The 22640-nt window shown below is 41.7% G+C and overlaps 1 protein-coding gene across 1 annotated transcript; it reads right to left on the reverse strand.

Annotated features, from left to right (window-relative positions):
- LOC115663967 (probable disease resistance protein At5g66900) lies at positions 1-3957 on the reverse strand. Its single transcript, XM_056313652.1, has 5 exons — positions 3203-3957; positions 2251-2657; positions 1716-2077; positions 969-1183; positions 1-866 (listed from the first exon to the last, which is right to left on the reverse strand). Exons 1-5 carry the CDS (start codon positions 3849-3851, stop codon positions 28-30), a joined length of 2472 nt encoding a protein of 823 aa, XP_056169627.1. The 5' UTR covers positions 3852-3957; the 3' UTR covers positions 1-27.
- Positions 3958-22640: the final 18683 nt, after the last annotated feature.

A 22640-nucleotide genomic window follows, 5' to 3' on the forward strand; every position in this document is an offset into this window, starting at 1 on the left:
CAGAGTACAGGAACAATCACCCTCTTCTTAATCGCGCAACCAATCTAAGCTAGCCTCTTCTTCAGACGCTATTATATTCAAGACATTGAGACTGCTCTTGAGAGGCCCCCACAGGACTTCTTTCTCTTTGTCACAAACCACCTTCCTCAAGTTCCTCAGCTTCACGATTGACCGTGGCAACTCAGACAGCCTCAGACATCCTTTCATGTTTATCCTCTTGAGATTAACCAGTTGACCAATTTGATGGGGCAAAGCGCTCAGGTTGAGGCAATCAGATATATTGAGGGATATCAACTTTTGGAGGGTTCCAATCGAGTCCGGTAACAGAGACAAGTCTGTGCAGGAATTAAGCCTAACCACTTCAAGGGCCGCCGATTGCCCAATCTGCTCAGGGAGTTCGGAGAAATTATGGCAGTTTGTGATGCTAAGCTTTCTCAGAGGCTTTATCTCACAGATGCCATCCGGTAGTGTCACGAGATCATTACAATAGTCGATGTCGAGCTCCACTAAGTTTGGCATTGCATCAGAGATTTTGGCATCGTTCGATGTCGAAGCTCGACCGATGTCGCACATGAAAAAGGATATCTTTTGCAAATTGTGCAGGCGCAGCTTTCCCATGCTTAGCAAGGGAACTGTGACGCGTTCGAGCCTCATCCTCCTTAAATTGGATCCGATGACATGGAAATTGTGCAGCTCGGCTAGAAAGAAACTGTAGTTTGTTACTATCAAGGCCTTGAGCTTATCTGCTTTCTCAATGAATTCAGGCAAAGCATAAGTTTTGGTTTGACTGTTGATCTCGAAGTTCAAGACAAGAGCCTCAGCTTCAGGCAATTGAAGATTTGGCCAGTGTGTTGAGAATGTTCCATCTGCATTATGAACATAGAAGGTTAAAAGGTCATTTAACTACCAACCAACCGAATTTTTTCCCTACAGGTCACTGAGAAAGAGAGAGAGAGAGAGTTCCCAACCTGTGGAGATGGACACTAGACGAGCACCGAGAGTCGGTTGCTTTTGCTCGCTCCACCAATCGGGAAAATTATTTCCGGTCAAGTCCAGAAAAAGTCTCTTTCTCTTCTCTACTTCCCCCTGCTTGCAGTCCATGATAGCCAGGTCTCTGAGCAGATCGTGTTGCATAACATAGTGGCTGCTGTAAGATCTGTCTTCGTCGTCACTTAAATCTCTCCTGTATGTGTGCAATCAAATACTTGGATATAAGCATTTGCACTCACGTTTATTTGTGCTAAAATCTAGTGCCAGGCATTTGGTGATTTCAATTTAATAGTAAAAGAAAACATATGATCTTTCACACTATTGAGAAACTAACTCAGGAGTTAAAATGTTTTCAGGCTTATGTAGTAACTCATTTGACCTTTACAATTGCGGAACTCACTATAGCTGAAGGTCAGGTGCAGTAATTGTGGCGTGGATTCAAAACATTTAGAGTGCTCATTTTTGGGTAACAAATTAGTTTGCCGCGCTCCAGAAGAACTAAACTTATTGGGGTTAGTTATGGGTTATGAAATGGCATAAATTACTCTCTCAATCTTGGTGCAAAGATCTAATCATGCCTTTATCCATTTCACTCACAAATATTAACTGTCACGTATCGAGAAAAACTAATAAGATGCCAACTAGAATTCGACGAGATACTCTTAGAGCAGTAGAAAACTTGAAAAGTTGGAATGAGAGAAAAAAAACGAACTTCAGAGCCATACCTGGTTATTACGAGATCAGCTAGGTTCCTGTAAACGAGTTTATGGAGGTCACTAACGGCGCGGATACCATTGAAATCTAGCTTGTACAATTCCACCCACATATCAATAAGGGCAGTGGCGGGGATCTTGCGATCCTCCGGAAACGAGCTGAGGTCCATGAAACGTTCCTTGATCGAAGAGTCACCATCCAAGTCATCCAAACTCTTTCTGAGGCAATCTAGAATGTCAGTGTCCGAACGCAAAAGGGAGCGTCCTTCAGACCAATCAAGAAGCTTTGTTTCCCAGAACGAACGATCTTTTCCTTGGAGAGACTTGGCAACGACTGTAAGAGCCAATGGCAATCCCTTACAGCGATTCACTACCTGCCACGGAACAAAAATTAGTACAAATCAAGGCCTCTCTTTCATGAAAGAGAGATGAAAGTAAGGATTGGCAGGTTGATTTTGTTAGACATTTTCTTTGATGAAAAAGATTAACTCAGAGTTTTGATGATCATAAGAAGTCCTTTAATGGATGCATGCATGCAAGAGTATACCTGCTCAACGAGATCATCATCTGGTACGACCATGCTTCTATTATCAACAGTAACAGATCGACGAAAAAGTTCCAGGGCTTCACCATTATTTAGTGGGTTCAGGTGATGCACAAAACTAACATCAGGAAACTCATATCTTGACGTCACCACAATCTTGTAATCTTTGATCTTCTTGAAGACAAATTTATCGAGGAAGGATTTCGATTCGGTCCAGACATCATCCAGCACAAGCAACACAGGATTTTGTCCTATTTTTTCAAGCAGTTGCTGCAAGTAATGAACTGCCAAATCTTCTGTTTCAATCGTGGGTACCCGAAAATTCTTATGTTGAATCATTTTCTGTACAATGTCTGTCAGGTTGAGCTTCTTCGAGACACGGATGAACATGATATTGTTGTTGAATTTGCCTATATCAAATCACAGTAAGTCTGACTCCTATCGCTTGCAAAGAGTACGAAAACTTTCCACTACACTTTCAGTTTATTGAATTCAGTAGAACAAGAAACAGAGCTAAGTAGACACCACCTAGCAGAACGAATAAGTGTGAAGCCTATAGCGTGTGAAGGGGAGGGTTCAGCTGATTAAGAAAGGGGCTAAGTGCAATCAAACAGAATATCAAAAAGCTTGGGAAAGATCTATCATATTGGACATGACATCCAACCCGAAATTAAATGATGAGAAAAGGTTTCTTTTAATTGATGAACATCCATCTGCATAAAACCCAAGAAATTCTTTGTGCAAACATTCACATCTACAAGAGACTCTTTTGCTTGATAGAGAGAACAAGCAATGGATTCAATCATTCAAATATGTGCAAAGATTGTTCAGGCAACAACTGCTATAGGCATAAATTGCTAACCGAAAGACTCCGAATAATTTGGCAAAGAGCAATCAAGAAATGTACCTCTACTTTAATTAGTTCTGAATCAATCAAAACACTAATCACACATACCTTTAATGTCCATGTCATGACACAACTTCGCAAGCAGGGTGGTCTTCCCGCAGCCACCCGGGGCGGTCACAACAATCACAGACATTCCCTCCTCGAGCAACTGCCCCTTGAGCTTCCTCAAGGACGCCTCGAGCTCTGACCCGATAATGAAATCAGGTGCCTCAGGGACCACGAGGTTGCCCGAAGCCCCGAGCCCACTCTGGAGGGCCCCGTCGTTCGCTTGACTGGAACGGTACTCTCTGAATTCTTCACGGAGCTCCATCACCTCCCCCAATATCTCTACGGTGTTCCTCATACCCATCAGCGGCACGGAAAGCTGGAACTCCCTGGCGAGTTTCGCATCGAACTCGGTCAGCTTTTTTGAGTGCGTATACCTTTTGTACCAGTTGAACGCCTTGATTTTCGAGCACTTCCTGACCAGGTCTGTGGCACCATTTATTAAGGCCTGGATTTGCCCCATGTCTTTACGATCCAGCCGTTTGTTGAACTCGTTGATGTCTTCCATGATTGGGACTATGGAGTCCAAGGTGGATGCGATCTTCACGAGCTCATCACGAAACACAGCAACCGTTCTCACTACTTCTTTAACGAGCGAGAACAGCTCGCCGAATGCCGTTCCTACATCAGTTCCTACCAAATCAACCGACATTTCTTGTTCTTTCTTTCTTCACAGACCAAACAAAGCCAAGAAAACCCAATACTTTGACGGGCCACCAAGGATGCTTCAAAGAACTGAAACCCACTTCCCAAGATTTGCAGATGTTGACACCAAAATAAGAATAGGCATAGACTTTTAGTCGGCTTTAATGCCGAATCTGGTGTATAATGGAAATCAGCTATCTTCCGAAATACGTTTGGATAAAATTTGGAAACATGTTGGGAAGCAAGCGTGAATGGCATCATATCCCGAATTCGGTAATTGGTGAAGATCGGGATATTTACCGAAACATGGAAAGTCTATACTTCGGGAATATACCAAAATTACAGAAAATCGGTAAAGATGAATCACGGCCCAACCACGTGAATCATGATAGCAGGAAGTTATGAGCAAAAAGCGGAGATAGTGAGCACGAGCAGATCGTGGGGAGTTACTTGTCCAAATTTGAAGTCGTCCCAGCGGTTGAGATCAAGTTTTGGCAGACAATGAAATTAAAAAATGTGGTTAGATAAGGCAGTTATTGGAAGCGCCAAGATTCAAAGTTTGAAAATAAAGAAGTAACCGACAAGTAGTTACAGGATATGAGGAGATACAAATACTCAGAAGAAAGAAGGAGGAAGGGAGATCAACAACAATGCAAAAACACTCAAGCTTATCTGCACTTTAGTTTCCTCTGTACCTTTACTTCCTACATTTACAGCTTCCTGCAACTTTAGTTAACTTTCAAGTCCTTTATAGCTTTTATAGGAGTATTATAACGTAACTTGGAACTTTGTTGATCTCAGATCCATTTTCAATCCATTCGATTTCTATCCGTTCCATATAATCTTATGCTATACTCTATTTTTCACCACAACTCTCCTAGAAATCAAGCCACAGAACCTATCTTAATAAAAATCGAAAATCAAAGTTTCAGTGAAAGGTATTCCTCGTCGTGAAACGAGCGAACATCTTTTTGGCACGCCTGGTGGGACTCGCGTGGTAAGATTTGGAGAAATGGTGAGAACTAGGCAATCTGAAGGAATACCAGTGGGTAACGTCAACAATCCAGATGATGGAACACGTTCTGAGCACTCCGCGGCTAAACAAGTAGAGGAGAATGCCGACATTCCTCGGCAATTAACTGAAGAACAAGCCCGCGTGTTGGCACCAGATAACACCTTGGTAGACACGATGAAAAGGATGTTTGAGGAACAGCAGAACGAGCTTACCAACCATATGGTGCGACATGTGACAGATGTGATAAAGCCCATGGTGATCAATGCTATAAATGAGGTAATATCGCGTCCCAGTTCATCTTCTCAAGTTCCACCCTTTTATGCAAATCCTCTTGGGACAACATCGTTTCCTCCAACATCGGGACCTCCTCATGTTGGATATAACGGTAATGGGGGATCAAATTTGCAACCTCCTGTCAGAATTGTACCAAGGCCAGAGAATCCTACCCCTATAAATCTTATGAATGGTGTGAATGCTTACAATTTCCTCAAAATGCCCCAAATGATGTTAATTTGGTTAATCCCATGGTCACAAATGCACCACCAGTGCTGAACGTACCTCCGCCAGTAAATATGCCTAATGTTGAGCATATAAGACCACTTGCGCCTCAACCGTATCCTCATGTGATAGAAAACCCTCTTTATAGGCTAACCACTACCCGTTAATTTCAACATAGAACAGCAGGGGGTGAATAGACCTCAGCAGTTTGATCCTTGGGGTCAAGATCCTTGGTTAGGCCAGCAAAATTTAAGACCATGGAACCTAGATAGAGTTGCCGAACTGGTAATGCAACAATTGGGAGCAGAGAGAGGAATGCCAATGCCAGTATATAGGAAGCCACATCCTGATTGGGTTGACAACATACCATATCCAAGGGGTTTCAAGATGTTAGATTTTGCTGTATTTACAGGAGAGGAGGATCAGTCAACTGTGGAGCATGTGGGTCGATTCTTGGCACAATGTGGAGAGGCTGGAACTAATGAGTATTTAAGGTTAAGATTGTTCCCATTGTCTTTGCCAAAAACAGCATTCACTTGGTATACAAATTTGCCTGTGAATTCTATTCAAACATGGGCCAAGATGGAAAGGCAGTTTCATTCTCAATTTTACCAAACGGTACCAGAGGTAACGGTAGTCAATTTGGCCAGAATGTATCAATATAGTGCCGAGACAGTAGATCAGTTTATTGCACGTTTCAAGAAATCCAGAAACCGATGTTTAACATCACTCACTCAAAAGGAGTTCACGGATTTGGCTTTTAACGACTTGAGGTTTAACCTTAAGGAAAGATTTGAAGGACAAGCCTTTGACGATCTCTTTCAGTTAAATGCTCGGGTTTCTAAGTACGAACACTTGTTGAAGGAGAAAGATAAGAAGCCGAATAAGGACAATCGGCAGACAGTGGCATTTGCTGAAAGTACCGAACATTGTGGTATAGCCGAAGAGGAGAATGAAATAGCCGTAGCAACTATGATGCTTGAAAAACCGTATGTGTGCCCAGCACTTAAGCCGGCCAGAGTGAGAGATGTATCCAAGTTCAAGGCTAAGGAGACAAATAACTACTCCTTTGATATCTACAAGTTAGATGAAATATTTGACTTGCTGTTGAAAGATGGAATGATCGAGTTATCTGAAGGACAAATAATCCCCTTAAAGGAGGAAATAACAGATAAGAGATATTGCAAATGGCATCACTCTACAACTCATGATACGGTGAATTGCATTGTGTTTAGGAAGACTATCCAAGAGGCAATTCACCAAGGCAAGATTAAATTTGCCGAAGACAAAGGCAAAGCCCCAATGGAAGTAGACACAGACCCTTTCCCGAACATGATCAGCATTGTTAGTATACGAGGGACGACGGGCGATAACAACAAACAACTTTGCACCCGTTGTCACCAAGAGTTGATGTGACATTCTGAAATTAGACCCACTTGGGATTTATGAAATGGATGATTTTATGGACGTGCTTGTAGTTAGATCTCGCCCGGAACTGATCACTCCTAGGATACTAACCGTTAGGGAATGGCTAATTAGGGATTTAAATTCGCGCGACCAAAGAAATTCGATCGTGAACCGACTTTCGACCATAAAAATTGTCGAGGTGACATTTTGAGCCAATGTAGGCCGATCCAAGGATAGTTAGGGATCAATTCGCCGCTGTCATACGAGTGGATCGCGGATGATTCCGCTTGACCATGAGATGAATTGACGAATGACCCTAAACCTATGCCAAACGATCGCGCCCGTTGGAACTAGCGACCGATCCTCGCGATTACATGACAACCGAGGTCGTCACGATCCAAGTGAACTTAAACGTGGCTTGATTCAGTATCAACCACGGGTCGAATATGCGAATTTCTCAAAAGCCACCCGTTAGTTTGAGATACGCTCAAGTTACGTTATTTAAATTTAGTCGTTAATTAGAGACCAAGTTTGGGCATTGGAAATTTCGAAAGTCACGACAGGATAATTGGACGACGTTGTTATTAGCGTGGTCAGCCTCAGAATTGTACGGATTCTTCAGAAAATTCGAATTTTGGCTAGAAATGAAAAATGATCGTTTTGCCCCTAGGACTTTATTAAGGCCAAGCATAATGTGAGAAGGGCATTTTGGTCATTTCACACCAACTTTAGAGATAAAAGTTTTTGGACAATTTTGCCCTTGAACTTTTTGTGAAATTCCAATTTTGCCCTTGGATATTTTTGGTAAGAGTCGATCTTGGCCATCGATCTCAGGATAAGGTTTAATCGTGGCCGTTGATTGGAAATAGAGAGGAGGGTAGGATGGTCATTTTACAAGGGGATAGACACCAATTATTGGTGTCATTAGCCTTTTTCTTCTCATTTCTCTCTCTCTCTCTCTCTCTCTCTCTCTCTCTCTCTCTCTCTCTCTCTCTCTCTCTCTCTCTCTCTCTCTCTCTCTCTCTCTCATTTCTCTCTCACGCCAATCTCTCCCCCTCTCACTCCCTCTCGGCCGAGCCTCCTCCCCCTCCCACCGTGACCGTGGCCAGCCAGCCAAGCCAGCCGTCGCCGCCGTTCAGTCACCGTGCGTTGCCGCCGCCGCCGCCGCCACCGCCGCTCGCCGGAGTTGCTGCCTTGCCAAGGCCTTTGCTGCTGCTTGTTGGGCTTTTCTTGCTTAGGTTTAAGGCAAGTTTCTCTCTAAACTTTGATTAGGGTGATGGGTTGTTGATGGATTGGTTTAGGGGTTGATTGAGGTGATTATAGGTGGATTAGAGGAGAGCTTGATTTTTCATTGTGCTCTTGGATGTTCAAATGGCTGTAGCATGGTAGTTTGAACCTTGTGGAATGAATTTTGAGGGCTGAAGTTCGGTGGTTATCGACTAGGACTCGGATCCTTGAAGTTTGGGTTGAATCTCGAAATTGTGTTTTCTGTACCCTCTCGGTTTACTATTTTTGTGGAGATTTTTGGAGGCTGAATCAGGGGTGGTGTCCTTCACAAAAGTTCTTCCTCACATCCTGAGGTATAACATATTTTAAATCTGGAATTTTTGGAGGCCATTTGGGTCGCACGAAAACCCATTTTCAATAAACTTTTCGAAATTTTGCCCGAAATACTGTTCATCCCGACCTTCTTGTCTTTCCGAAATTTTATAAACTTTTCCAGATCTATTTTCAATAAACTTTCTTCACAAAAGTTGTTGAATACTTTCCTTTCTATGACATATAAAAATTTCAAATCTTTTCAAGGTGATTTGTGTGTTGAAATAAATGTATTTTGAGGACAAAACAGTCTGTTAGAGCGAACTGATTCTGGTCTGGTTTCGAGGGACGAAAAGGCATGGTTGCAGATTGAACCGGATTTCATGTTCTTCATAATAAATGTTTATCAAGATGTTTTTTATGATATATCCAAAATTTAGAATTTTTGGAGTTCGTTTACTATTTATTTTGAAAGGATTTCGGTCACTGTGTAAACTGCCCAGATTTACCCCGATTTTATGGATGTCCATTTTTATGAGCGGAATGGTGGGGGTGTCGAGGTTGAATAGTTGCTACCCTCGTGACTGGAATTGATGCTTGAATATGTGTTGTATGTGTTGATTCGAGGGAGGTTGGTGATTACCTAATTGTGACCGTGTGCGTGGAAGGGAATGTGGCTGATTCAGCGTGTGTGTGTCGATTGATTTGGTCTCGTGGCTGAATGGTGCTTATGTACATGTGAATTGATGTTGATTACTCGGTGTCCATGTTGATTGATGTTGTCGAGATCGAGGATGATTTGGCGGTAGCTTATTATGCTTGACGGAATGTGGAATTTATGGTTGAAATTCGGAATTCATTTGTGCGAGCATGGGCTGATTTGATTTGGTTGGAGATTGAGCACGTTCGTATGATGTTTGAGAGTGTGGAGGTATGAAAATCCATGTGATGTGGCATGCGTGTGATCACTACAAACCCTGAGGCGTGTACTGTAACGCGGGGTCCAGATAAAATGTGGTGTGTTGACGTGCTCGCTTGATCACATAATCCCTGAGGCGTGTACTGTAACGCGGGGAATTGAACCCGTCCTGAGGCGTGTACTGTAATGCGGGACGATGCCCGGTATTACCGGAAGACCGCCAACCTAATGCGTTTACGCGGGTTGTGCCGTAGGTGGAGGATGTTGAGCCTGAGGCGTGTACTGTAACGCGGGCAAGAGACATAGCCTGAGGCGTGTACCTGAGGCATGTACTGTAACGCGGCAAGAGACATAGCCTGAGGCGTGTACTGTAACGCGGGCTAAGGAGTGTTGTGAATATGATATGGTTGTATGTGGACCCTGGATTGAAAGTGGGCCTGAGGCGTGTTTACGCGGGTCATGAATAATCTGGGTACGTGTGGTGTATAGTGCTTGATTATGGGGTAAAAACTGCTAGGCATGGTATGGGACGTGCCCAAGTGGGTTTTGCCTTATAATCGAGGCACGCGCGACTGTGATGCATTGATGCATGTGAATTCTTATTACATGCTTTAGTTATGTGCTATGGTTGATGCATCATTGTGGCATATATGTATGTCTAAACCAGGTAAGAATGCCTGTGATTGTATTATGGCACATTTATTTCAGTAGACTTGTATGTTTAGGACGATCCTGAGGCAACGTATTCTCCTAAACGAGGTTTAGGGAGTTCACTTGCTGAGTTATCTCACTCCCCGTGGTTAAACATTTTCAGGTTTGGGGTGACGAATAGACGTCACGTAAGGATCGGAGATCAGTGGTAATAAGGGCATGGGATGAACTTTTTGCTTTTGGATGCCTTGCTATAGAGGAGTTTAGGTTAACCCGATCCTTCTGTATGTGCGGTTGGTGGCAAGTCGCCCTCAGGTTGGGCTTGTAAATTGTACCAAACTTGGGTTAACAGTGTGTTTATGAAAGTTGTTTTGTTGATGTGTATTCCTGTTGTCTCCTTGGCTGCCCCGAGTTATCTTTTGTGTTGATAGGGTGTTATAGTTCGCTTCCAAATGCATGCGTATGATCGTTAGTGAATCGATCGGGTCGGCGATGTGTCCTGGGACATCGCACTCTTAACGACCGTCGTGGGATGTTCGCGTGCTCGCCGGGATTGGGGCGTGACAGTTGACTCGTCAAGATCGGGAGATTCCCAGGTTCCAATACATGAGAGGAATGAGGGGGAGATACAGATCGGGATCGTTTGTCCGCAGGATAGGAAGACCATAGGTAAGGTCTGAGATTGTAGCTACCGAAAACTTTTCGGTACAAGCAAGAGAGGAGGGAGTTCAACCAAGACAGACAGCACAAGTGCTTGAAAGAAAAGATGTTGGTCATAGGTATGAGAGGAAAGAATACCACCCTGATTCATCGCAACTAGCCCTTCCAATTCGGGAATTGGTTACACAAGTTCATGAAAAAAAGAAACATTACCAAAGCCAGCAAAGAAAAAGAGTTTATGGCAGCGATATAAGGAAGGTGACCCCAAGGTCGGATTGCTTGGAGAACCTAGCGGGAAGTTTGACTATGTGGTCTATTACGGAGATACGGATGATTATCCACCTCCATCATTGCCAGTTGAGCCGACTGGCTGGGGAGATGAGTTTGATGATCCACCACCATCAATTTCTCAGGAAATCCACAAGGGAAAACAGTTAAGGTGCCATATAATCCTCCCGAAGGAAAATGGTCAACAGTTAAATCGCCGGGACAGGCGTCTTACAGAACCATCAAGAGGCGTTTCCAGCGGATGAAAAACAGACAAAGGAATTTCGAGAGTGGCCGAGCTAAAGGTACAGTAAGGCAGAATTTACCTTTCACGTCTGTCAGTAGGAAAGGTAATTGGGTCTGGAAAAGAAACCCTGATGAAAAAGATCGAATTAAATCAGAACCAGGTGATTCGGGAAGTAGCTCTTACGTTGAAATGAAAAGGGAGAAGGGAGTTTCACGGGTTCCCCAGACAATTAATTTTGGGCAGATCACCATAGCTCTCAACCCAAAACATCAGAGAAAGATGGAGCAAAAGAACTTGGGTCCTAAATTGTCACAAGAAGATGGCAGAAGTTACCGAACTGGCTACTCCAAAATATCAAAGGAATATGGTTCTCTAATACGGATAAACATGGTCCATGCTAAACTTCCAGCGAAGTATGGAACTAATTTGGTAGTGGAAGAAGACATTGAACACATTTCAGAAAAGGAGATAGCCATGGCAGAATTTCAGTTCCCCGACAAAGAAGCCATCAAGTTTGATAAAATACCTTCTGAAAAAGCAAAGCATTTAAGGTCCTTGGTTATTTCAGGCAGGGAATGGTAGGTCTGTCGGTAAAATCTTTGTAGATGCTGGAGTTACTTTGAACCTCATATCTTACAAGTACTTCAAGAAATTGGGGAAATATGACGACGACATTATCCCGTCCAATGTTCAGTTGTCTGATTTTCTTGGGGAAGTTACCGAAGTCAAGGGGGCAATAGTGCTTGATTTAACTATAGGGTCCAAGTCGTCCAAAACGACTTTCTTTGTAAAAGAGTCCGATGGTTCATATAATCTGTTGCTCGGAAGAGATTGGATACACTCTAATCAGTTTGTACCTTCAACTTTGCATCAAGTCTTGGTATTTTGGAATGGCGAGAAAGTAGAATATGTTGAGGCAGATTCGGGATATGCTTCAATCGGATGGACTGACATTTGTCAAGAATATCGGGACTGTTCACATGAGGGTTATGCTGTCGAATCACCAAGGACAGATCCACACTCCTTTGCTTATTGCCGCTTTGGGGATATGAAAGCTGAAAGGATCCCCAAGTCAAGCTTGGCATTAGAAGAATTACGCACTCTTTATGAAAAACGAGTCCATATTGCAAGAAGTTTGTGAAAGGTACTTCACACACTTGGCGAAAATGGCGCAGCAAAATGTTGAAGCCTCAGATTGTATTGATGAATGGGAAGAGTTATTAGTCAAAGAAGACAGAACAATGGAGGCTCAAAATCTATTATTAGAGGTTGATATAGGAGAGCCTGGTTGTTTCCGTCCAGTGTATGTAAGTACGTTTTTGCAAGGGGGCATGAAAGAAAAGTTGGTTAACCTGATCAAAGGGTACAAAGATTGCTTTGCATGGGACTATCCTGAAATGCCTGGTTTGTCAAGAGATATTGTAGAACATCGCCTTCCAATCAAGAAAGGATTTCGTCCGCATAAGCAGCTAGCAAGAAGATTTGCTCCAGATGTAGTTGATAAAGTCAAAGAAGAAATAGAAAGGCTGCTGAAAGCGAAATTTATTGAAATAGCCAGGTATGTAGAGTGGCTTTCAAATATTGTCCCTGTGAAAAAGAAGAATGGAAAGCTGAGAGTTTGTATTGATTTTCGGAATCTAAATAATGCCACTCCAAAGGATGAATACCAAATGCCCATGGCAGATATGTTAGTAGACTCATCATCGGGAAATGAGATGTTATCCTTGATGGATGGTCATTCGGGTTATAACCAGATTTTTATTGCTAAGGAAGACGTCCCGAAGACAGCATTTAGATGTCCTGGTGCGATCGGGACTTTTCAGTGGGTAGTTATGCCTTTCGGATTGAAGAATGCAGGAGCTACATACCAGCGGGCAATGAACTTTATTTTTCATGATATGATCGATAAATTCTTAGAAGTTTATATTGACGACGTGGTGGTTAATTTTGCCCAAGAAGATCATCTGGATTATCTCAAGCAGGCATTTATTAGGATGAGGAAGTACAAATTGAAGATGAATCCAACCAAGTGTGCCTTTGGAGTACGAGCAGGAAATTTCCTAGGATTTTTGGTCAATCAAAGGGGAATTGAAATTGACAAGAACAAAACAAGGGCTATCATGGAGCTTTCCCATCCTTCATCAAAGAGACAATTGCAGATGGTGATTGGAAAAATAAACTTTCTTAGAAGATTCATTGCCAATTTGTCTGATAAAATGGAGCCGATGACACAGCTTCTGCGTCTCAAAAATCAGGACGAATTTATATGGGGAGAGAAACAACAAAGGGCGTTTGATTTGATCAAAGCCTATATAATGAATCCTCCTGTATTAATGCCGCCGAAAGCAGGCAAACCACTGAAATTGTACTTATCAGCTACCGATATAACTATCGGGAGTATGTTGGCACAAGAGAATGAGAATGAGAATGGAAAAGAACAAGCGGTCTATTATTTGAGCAGGGCGTTAACTGATGTTGAAAAAAGATATACCGCAATTGAAAAATTATGTCTATCTTTATACTTTGCTTGTATGAAGTTAAGACATTATTTGTTGCCAACTACAGTGCATGTGATCGGTAAGACTGATATAATAAAGTATATGCTATCCCGACCTGTTATAAAAGGGCGTCTAGCCAAATGGGCATTTATCTTGTCTGAGTTTGATTTGATATATGTGCCGATCAAAGCAGTAAAAGGCCAAGCTATTGTTGATTTTTTTACCGAATACCCATGTTTACAAATGGAAGAAAATGAGCAAAGTCTCAGTCAAGTGCTACCATGGACTATGTATTTTGATGGATCGTGTGCTAAGAGTATGGCTGGAGTTGGATTGATAATAATTTCTTCCGATGGAGAACTTACAAGGTGTGTCTGTATGTTAGATTTTGAATGTTCAAATAATCAAGCTGAATATGAAGCACTGATTATTGGCTTGGGAATATTGATTGAGTTGAAAGCACAGTTTATCAAAGTATTTGGTGATTCACAATAGGTGGTGAAACAGTTAAAGGGAGAATACCAGTACTCGAATGAAAATTTGATTGGTTATTACTATCAGGCCAAGAAGCAATTAGAGCAATTCAGAGAGTACGACATAGTCCATGTTAAAAGAGACACAAATTTCGAGGCTAATGAGTTGGCTCAAATAGCTTCTGGGTACCGAATATCAAAAGAGTTGGCAGACATCACAGCTACCATAACACTGTCGGTACCTTCTACTGAACAAAGAAAGATACCGATAGCAATTAGCAAGGTAGTTCGAGAAGAGGATTGGAGACAAACTATCATCGAATATTTAAAGAGTCCAGATTCAAGAGATCGAAAGCTGAGGAGACAAGCCCAGAAATATGTCATATTAGGAGAAGAATTATACCGAAAATCCTCAAATGGATTGCTCTTACATTATCTTGATGAAGATAATGCAAAATTGGTTATGGCAGAAGCACATGAAGGCATATGTGGAGCCCATCAAGTAGGAATCAAGATGAGATGGCTGTTAAAAAGGTAAGGATATTTTTGGCCAGCAATGATGCAGGATTGTATCAACTATGCCAAAGCATGTCTTTCGTGTCAAAAACATGGACCGTTGCAACATGTACCTGCTATGGAGCTCCATTCTGTTATAAAGCCATGACCATTTAGAAGATGGGCAATGGACATAATAGGTAAGATCTATCCACCTTCTTCTCATAAGCACAGTTACATTTGATTGACTACGAATTACTTTACAAAGTGGGTGGAAGCCATTCCATACAAGAGTATTACACAAAAGACCGTGATCAAGTTTATTGAAGAAAACATAATTCATCGGTTTGGCTTGCCTGAGTCAATTACTACGGACCAAGGAACAGTGTTCACTGGAAGTGAAGTAATGGAATTTGCGTGATCAAAAGGAATCAAAATGATCTATTCAACGCCATATTATCCCCAGGCAAATGGACAAGCTGAAGCTACTAATAAGGTCGTTATTGGTCTGATCAAGAAGCATCTAGAAGAAAATCCAAGGAAATGGGATACTTTACTGTCAACAGTATTGTGGGCATACCGAACATCACGAAGATCAAGTACAGGTGTCAGCCCTTATATGCTTACATATGGACAATAAGCAGCTTTACCGATGGAGATAACAGTACAATCTTTAAGAGTCCAAATGCAAAGTGAAATGTTGCCTGAAGATTATAGAGATTGGATACACATAAATTTGGATGAACTAGACGAAGTTCGTGCGGCTTCTTTGGATCAGTTGATTGCACAAAACAGAAGAGTAGCCAGAGCTTTTAACAAGAGAGTTAAAGTTAAGCAGTTTGTTGTGGGGGATTTAGTGTGGAAAGCAATCTTGCCATTTAATCTCCAAAACAGGGAATTCGGTAAATGGTTATCAAATTGGGAAGGCCCATATTTAGTTACCGAAGTGCTTAGTGGAAACGCATACAGGTTGATGGATGTCAATGGAAAAGAACTATCACGTTCTATAAATGGGAAATTCCTAAAGAAATATCATCCATCAATCTGGGAAATACAAGGAGATTAGTCCATTCATTAGAAATGAAAGTACATTCTAATCTTGGTTACAAAGATCTGCAAATTCTTAACAAGTTTGAGGTTATGGGCTACATGATTAGAATGCAAGGCAAGATCCTGGTGGAGTTTAGATTGTTGCTCCTCGAGATAATCCATGCGACGAGAATGAAAGCGAACAATTTCAAACCTCTCCCAAGCTTCTTGAAGCAACTGCCTGTACCTATTTGAAGAAACTTCAACCATAGACTTAACATGAGAAATTTCATCTCTGAGTATCCTCTGCTCCACACGACGATGATTGGAAAGGAAATTGAGAAGTTGACGTGTCATCTCAACGTCATCTCTAGCTTGAGTACAGGAGTCCTAAGCTTAAGCATATTTCTCTTTGGAGTTTCGTAATCGGGAAGACTCCCCCTCAATTTGAAGTTGAAGAGCGTCAGCTTCCACAATAATAGGCTCCAAATTCCAAATCTCCCTCACATTATGTTCGAATTCATCAAAGCTAGCAGGGAATAAAGAGCATAGCTCCCAAACCAGATCCAAGAAGGTAGAATCTGCAGACAGAAACACTTTGGATCTGAAGAGGTTTGTCAAATCGGTAATTTTTACCTTATGCTTGTGGTTCAATAATAAAGCATGATGTCCTTGGGACAGCAATTTGTGTAGTCGCCTCCATAAGGATCGATCACCTATAGATAGTTGAATAAACAAGTTGTCCATGTTAAAGGAAACGAAGAATGGTTGTCAAAGCTAAGACCTGGTAATGTTCAATGGAAAGTTTACCTTCATGGATAGTATGACATCTTTGTGATCGAGACCAAAGAAGCAATTGAGATGAAGAACCATGCGAAGACATCATGAACAGGACTGTAAGTTCACAGGAAAGATTTGGTAAGCTTGAGCAGTTAGATAAAGGATATGGAGCATATCGTGGGCAGTAATGTGCCAGAGTTTTTCTCGGGGAAATGAGATAGAGGTAGAACGTGGTTCGTGCGTATGGATAAACGGTTATTAAGTCAGTAGCCAGTAATTTCAAAGAGGATAAGTGAGAAGGAGGGTTAGTGTTCGACCTTTCAATTATGAAAGTTGCAATGGAACAATTTTCTTTGAGTTGATTCAAATGTCAAAGGAGCCAGATGGACATTAGGTTTAACATTTGGTTAAGAAGGTTGAATTGTTGATTTTGACAAGGTACAGCGTCGGGAATTTGCATTGTCGGGATATTCCACAATTAAGTAAATGCAAAGGAAACAAAAAATAGAATCCAGCAAGTGGGTCTTTCAGTTCATTTCCATTTGGCCAATAGAGCCTTGGCCTCGATTACAAAATTTCTCAACTCAGTTTCGAGCCTATGGTTTTCATCTATAATTTTTGCTCTCTTCTTCTCATGGACCCTGACCAGTCGAGTGGTATCATCAAATTCTTTCTCCAACTCCCGACACTGCTTCATCTTGCGTCTGAGTGTAGGACAGAAGTTCAAGACTGTGAGCTTCTGCTCTTCTATTTGGGTAACCACCATCCTCAGCTCTGCCTCAAGCTCTTCTTTCCTAGTCTCCAAGCGTTGAAGTTTGCTCGCCTCAACTTTAAAATTATTGTAGAAAAGACGAGCATCTTCATGCTTACGGGCTAGCTCATCTTGGATTGCCAATCCTCGGTTTTTCCCAAAGAGAAGACGGGGGAGTTGATCAAGGTTGACTCTAATTGTAGTCACAACATCCACAAAGCCAACAGCGAAGAGATCAATCTTGTCCTGGAAAGGTTCAGATAATATGAAGGATGGATTACCAGAACATACTTCCTGGAAGAGAATCCTTGCTTGGCGCTCCTTATCAGAGTCATTAATCAATTTCCCATAGCCAGGTTCCAACAAGTTAAGGAGCTGTTCCCACTTAGCTTTGGTTACTTCTTTGGGAATTTTGGCAGACATTGATAGAGCTGGAGGCTCTGAAGAATCGGGAGCTGTTGAAGAGCTAGGATGAGTACCTGTTAATATCCTCTCCATTTCCACCTATTCTGCCTGAGAAAAAACTTCCATCTTGGCAGGTGGACTGGGCACAGCATAAGATGTTGAGGGAGGCAAAACAGTAATTGCAGAAGGAGCAAGTGGTAGTGGCACACTCAAGGAGTCCTTAGCCGATGCTCCTTCGGAAATTGGAGTCCCTTGAGGCGTAAAAGTGGGTTCATCAGTAACTACAGATGTTGGCATATGTATATCAGACAGTAGCATAAAAATCTTAAGTCAGACAAAGGGTAATAACATTTACCAGTGAGAGCTAAAGGAAGATCATTTTCAGATCCCACAACATTGGCAGAAGTATCCTTTGTTGATATACTCTCTTTAGGATCTGGAATAGAGGTTTGATCTCGAACCAACTCAGCATTAACGTCTATCAAAGGAGCAAGGATCACTGGTGAAGGATTGGGAGCTGATGTGGTAGGAGTCTTGCTAGGAGAAGAAACAAGGGAAGCAACACTGGACTGATAAGTCTTGAGAGTTCCTGGATTGATCAGAAGATATACAAGTTAGTGCTAATATACAGATTGGTAGCCTCTAGAAATAGAGCATGAGAGTTACCTTTCGGAGTGCGCGGCTTCATCATAGCTCGAAGTGTGGGCTCTAGAGATTGATTCAATGCTGGAAGACCCTCTGGAGATGACTCTGAGGAACGAATAATCACTCTCCTAGCACCACTTTTTGTTGGTACTTTCTCTGGAGTAGTTGAATATGAAGCTTGCCTTTTCTTGCTCACTGTAAAAGTAAGAAGTCAGATGAAGGGTTGGGTGTCAAACAAAACATATATATATATATATATATATATATATATATATATATATATATATATATATTGAAAGGCATAATCAAGTTACCTTTAGAGGGTTCTGTTGGCTTAGTTGAAGGCATATTTGCAACCTCGATTGTTTTTGGTACTGTAAGAGGAACATCATCTCTTACCTTCAAAAGAATTTGATCTAGAGGATCTGAAAACACAGCCTTTCTATAACCCTTCCACCAGAAGTCGAACTCAGCTGAAGAACGATCGGGGTGTCCAATGAATTCGGTAACACGAGACAATCGGTAAATACCCCGTACCAGTGTGGTCAGCTCACCAAAAGGTTGATAATCTTTCAGCTTGCAGGATATTTTATCGAAAGAAGCAAAGGAGAAAGTATAAAGAGCTGGAACAGGAATCCCTTGAATCAACCCAAGTTGTCTGGCACAGTACTGGGGAGAATAAATTTTAAAGCCAGCAACGAACCTGCCTTTTGTTGAAAATCTCACAGGGAGATCAACAAAGGTCAGGACAGTCTGCCAGAAGCCCCTTCTGTTTTTCTGAAAGGAAGGAAGGTATGACTTGAATTGGGGAACAAAGAAAGGAGAGAAGGAAAATGGATTCTCTTCAATAGAATAAATCTGAGAAATAAAGTACCGAAAATAAGAAAGCTCTTTGGAGACAAGGACCAATTTCCTGCTCAAGGCTTGGCAGACTGGTTGGTCAGAAATGGAAATCGAAAGGGGTTGGAGAACTTGATCCTTGGCAAAACCAAGCAGGGAAATAGAAAGCTGCCCATGCTTGAAGAAGCCAAAGAGGACCACCAAAAACTCCACTAACTTGATCTGAAGCAATGGAGAAGGAAGCATGGGCTAAACCCCGATATAGCAGGGCCAACATTGTTTTGCCTAGAGCAAGTGAGGTCCCTGAAGCTAAAGCGGAGGCAACATCAACAAAATCGTTCGAGACCCTAACTATAGGGTGGCAGAAAAGGAATTTACAGAGCCAGTACAAAAGAAAAGCAGTGTGCTCCTCGTCAGTAACTATATTTTCCTTCCTAAAGTATTTCTTAATGAATGCCCCATAGGTCATTTCAGAATCAGACAATCTACCAAGCAGCGAACGAGAATCTGGAGACATGGTAGATGGGTCTGTACCTAAAGGAGTGAGCCCAGTAAGGCAATATACGTCGAGCAAAGTTACCAACATAGGAGATAAAGGAAAAAAGAAGCAGTTAGTGGAAGATGACCAAAAACAGGACAATGCGCTGATTAGTTTGTGATTCAAATGGTAATCGAAGCAGCTAAGACGCAGAGCATTATGAATCAAAAGGGTATCCCAAAGAGAACCCTTAGAAGGAAGGAGTCGAAAGTACCATTGGTAGAAATCAAGCTCAAAGTCAGAAAAAGCCCTAAGGCGAGGAGGACGAGAATGCCACTGATACGCCAAAATAGATGATTCGTGGACTGGAAGTACCTCAAATTGGTGACGTGGAAAGTGGCTTGACAGGCATTTTGGAACAGAGAAGTGATTGTGAACTGCTGGGCCAAGGATGTAAGAATCTTCGTAGTCGTTCTCCACAGAGAGCAGATGAAATTCTTCGTTGAAATCCTCGGAATCTCGGAATAGATGGTACCGGTCAAGGGCATCTGATGCGGAAAAGGAAAAAGTTTGATCCTTGGAAGCTTTGGAAGCCATAGGGTTTAGACGAATGTTGGGAGAGATTGCAGAGAGTCGAGAAGTTGAGGATGTAGAAGAACGAAGAAAGGAAAGGAACGATTTTTAGAAGAAGTGTTTTGAAGACGAAAGGACAAGCGTGCGAAACAAGGTGACGAAACGACAGCAAGAGTAAAAAGTAAGTACCCTTTTTATTTCTGGCATTTAAAAGAATTAAAAATTCTTTTAATCCTTTTAAAATGGGCATCTGTTGACACCAAAATAAGAATCGGTAGAGACTCTTAGTCGGCTTTAATGCGGAATCTGGTGTATAATGGAAATCAGCCATCTTCCGAAATACGTTTGGATAAAATTCAGAAACATGTTGGGAAGCAAGCGTGAATGGCATCATATCCCGAATTCGGTAATTGGTGAAAATCGGGATATTTACCGAAACATGGAAAGTCTATACTTCGGGAATATACCAAAATTACATAAAATCGGTAATGATGAATCACGGCCCAGCCACGTGAATCATGATAGCAGAAAGTTATGAGCAAAAAGCGGAGATAGTAAGCACGAGCAGATCGTGGGGAGTTACTTATCCAAATTTGAAGTCGTCCCAGCGGTTGAAATCAAGTTTTGGCAGACAATGAAATTCGAAAACGTGGTTAGATAATGCAGTTATTGGAAGCGCCAAGATTCAAAGTTTGAAAATAAAGAAGTAACCGACAAGCAGTTACAAGATATGAGGAGATACAAATACTCAGAAGAAAGAAGGAAGAAGGGAGATCAACAACAATGCAAAAACACTCAAGCTTATCTGCACTTTAGTTTCATTTGTACCTTTACTTCCTGCATTTACAGCTTCCTGCAACTTTAGTTAACTTTCAAGTCCTTTACAGCTTTCATAGGAGTATTGTAACGTAGCTTGGAACTTTGTTGATCTCAGATCCATTTTCAATCCATTCGATTTCTATCCGTTCCATATAATCATGTGCTACACTCTGTTTTTCGCCACAACTCTCCTAGAAATCAAGCCACAGAATCTATCTTAATAAAAACCGAAAATCAAAGTTTCGGTGAAAGATATTCCTCGTCGTGAAACGAGCGAACAGCAGAGGATGCTTTTCTTTCGCAAAGGCAAGAAGAAAGAGGATCTTTATGGTCTTTGAAGCAACAATGGAGAATGAGATGAAAGTAAAGATCCTCTTGCTTCCAATGGAAGCCTCTGGCACTCCGTCCTGTATTCTGTTATTTAAGGGTAGAAGAAGACTTGTCGTTAGTCGTTGACTCCATGTTGCAGGCTGCGCTGCGGGAGCCCAGGCTCAAGTCTTTGCTAAGAGAAAGCAATCGGCACGTGTCCGTATAGGCGAGTTTATCCAACCCGGTGTTATCCAGCGAGTTCGGATTGACCCCGAGGCAGATCAGCGGACAAAACGTTAGGTTGGGTAATTTTCAATGTCCAAAAAAAACGAAGGCTGCGTAATTTTCAGGGCGACCCGTTTATCACGGTTAGCACTTGATGTTTTAGTTGAGTGTGTACCGCCAATGGCTACTTATTTTCGGATCAGGAATGGATTATTCAATTTACATACACCAATAATCCATTTCAATCATGATTTTGATAGGTTTTAGAGAAAAAGCCATAAAAACCCCAAATTATGTTAACTGTGATACATTTATCATAAATTTTTTTGCGACATAACAAACCTCAAACTTTACCCACTATGACACATTTATCCTAAAGTTTTTCTTGTGACATTAAAAATCACAAACTTGTATCGGTGTGATACATTTAGCCTCCATCAATATATGACTTTTCAGCCAAAACGACCTCGTTTTTGTATCACTTAAGCCACGTAGGTGCTACGTCAACACAATTTGCCTTCCGTCGTCCATGAAAACAGATTTTTAACGGTACTCATTGACATAGAGTAAATGTGTCACACGAATACAAATTTGGAATATTTGGTGTCATAAAAAAAGGTTTAGGGTAAATGTACCACTGCATGGAGCAAATTTTTTGGGTTTTTTTTTAGACTTTTTCTTTAGTGTTTATGGTAAACTTAGAAAATCCCGCCAAAAATTGAAAAGTTTTAACCAAGCACCCCCTCTATACATATGTACCAGACATCCTGCTTCACAGCCAGGCTCGGGTGCACCGCTAGCGTTCGACGTAGCGCCGCTTTAGCGGTGGGCTCAACAGGACCTTTCTTCGCGGTACCGAGTGAGCGTGGTATAAAAAACAGGAGTGTTTTTTGGGATTTGAAAATAATGGAGTCGCCACTAGTCGGGTTTATTCATCTAGGCCAATTAGACCCCAAAGGTCCTAAATAGTTTTTAGAGAAGTAAACTATATAGGTGTGCATATGAAGGTGACTGGTCTTTTGTGAAATCAAAGATTTGTAGTTCGGGAGTTCTGTTACGTGAGGAGAAGGGCTAGCATCCCTACAATGCCCTTTAATTCCCTAACTCTTTTAATTTCTACTGTTTCTATCGCTAGTTCATTTTACGAATAGAAGCAGATATTTATTGGGGTTGATTCTACAAAATTAGGCTGTGTTCTCTTAAAAGAACCAATTTACCCCTTCTCTTGATTGCTTATTCAAACAATGTTTACCTCTTAAATTTAGTCGATTCA

This window comes from Syzygium oleosum, unplaced genomic scaffold (assembly GCF_021117445.2).
Source record: "Syzygium oleosum isolate NSW1041296 unplaced genomic scaffold, Sole_v2.1 Sole_v2.08, whole genome shotgun sequence".
In the NCBI taxonomy this organism is placed as follows: domain Eukaryota; kingdom Viridiplantae; phylum Streptophyta; class Magnoliopsida; order Myrtales; family Myrtaceae; genus Syzygium; species Syzygium oleosum.